This window comes from Gavialis gangeticus, unplaced genomic scaffold, assembly GCF_001723915.1.
Source record: "Gavialis gangeticus isolate Ggan-Ray unplaced genomic scaffold, GavGan_comp1, whole genome shotgun sequence".
NCBI lineage: Eukaryota > Metazoa > Chordata > Crocodylia > Gavialidae > Gavialis > Gavialis gangeticus.
In genome coordinates this window covers 42,616,446-42,617,772 of record NW_017729027.1, presented here as the reverse complement: position 1 = coordinate 42,617,772, position 1,327 = coordinate 42,616,446, and the positions used below count along the sequence as shown (strand labels likewise).

At 39.9% G+C, this 1,327-nt stretch overlaps 1 protein-coding gene across 1 annotated transcript in view; it reads right to left on the bottom strand.

Annotated features, from left to right (window-relative positions):
* The window catches only part of CSMD1 (CUB and Sushi multiple domains 1), a 2,474,714-nt gene that overhangs the window by 53,488 nt on the left and 2,419,899 nt on the right, over positions 1–1,327 (bottom strand). Inside the window, exon 64 of the mRNA XM_019520340.1 lies at positions 542–715. Coding sequence (XP_019375885.1) covers positions 542–715 — 174 coding nt within the window. The remainder of the gene's footprint in view (positions 1–541; positions 716–1,327) is intronic.

Sequence of the window (1,327 nt, the reverse complement as noted above, 5' to 3'; positions counted from 1 at the left end):
CTGAAGGAGCTGGATTCAGACTTAAGGGTGGCTCCTAGCTGCTGTTTGAGTGCTCTAGGCTTATTTGTGGGACACCTCCAGAGGTTGCAGGAGGGGGACAGAATTAAGGTGCTAAGTATATGTTGTCACCGTGTTGATTTTTCTTTATCTGTTGGCGTGTGACCCTAACCTCTGTGATTGTCTATATAAAAGTAGTAACTCCTTGTTTTTTGCATCAGCTTCTAGGGCTGCAGGGTTGGCACAGTATTATCTAGAATGGGTTGACAAGTTATGGTTGCCAGATGGATTACCACCAAGCAATTGGATCTGACTTGCAAAGTCCATACATTTGTGGCAGTTCGGTGGTTAGCCATGCTTGCAGCATTTCTGTGGTAGGTTCACAGTGTGGGATGCAAATACACTGGGAGGAAAGCAGCAGCAGCATGCCTTTGGAGCTAGGTCTGTTAAAGAGGCCTGCCAATTGATTGCTCTTGGTGCTTAATCTAGACTATTTTGACTAAAAACCACATAACTAAAAATGGCGTGTAACAGTAATTGTTACCAATGCATGTTGGCTGAATTCCACTCCAAGTACCATCTGCTTCACAGACTCTTCTTGAAGAACCTATCAGGATAAAGAGGGGGTTGCACTGAAAAGTGACTTCAGAGCCATAGGTGAAACTTTTTCCATTAAGACGTCCTTCTGCTGGTGTACCAGGATCTCCACAATATACAGCTATTAAAAAAAAGAAAAGGAAGAGGAGAGTTGTTCCAAGAATAAAGCATAGTGCAATTATTGTTTACATTTGGCATGTATTATTGGTGTTACAAGGGAATCAGATGCTATTACTTGCTGATTATTATTATGCACACAGACCAAGTACAAACATCAATATACTATATTCATAATATTGCTCATAAAGTCCACCATTCTTAAGAATTGTATTCACAATGTATGCACATAAAAATAGGTGCCTTTAATTAAGTGATTAAAATGAATGTAAGTATCTTTGAAAGTATTGTCTTGTTGTCAAAGCTTCTGTTTTAGTGTTTGACCCTTTAAAATGTGACCCAATTCCATATTAGTAAAACCTATAGTGATAGGGGTGAAATCTTGCCTCCATTTAAGTCAGTGGAAAAACTTTTTGTGTGTATTTGTTATGGTGATTCAGAGAAAGCAGTGTAGCTCAAGCATTTAGGGCCACAGCTACACAAGATGTTGATTCTGCAGTTGTTACTGGTGTTAGTGCGCAGTAGCATCACTGAACAGCTTTTCTGTGACACTGTGCAGTAGCTCATTACTAATGCTTGTCCGGACCAAATTTTAAGTGTATGCTGGCAACACAAG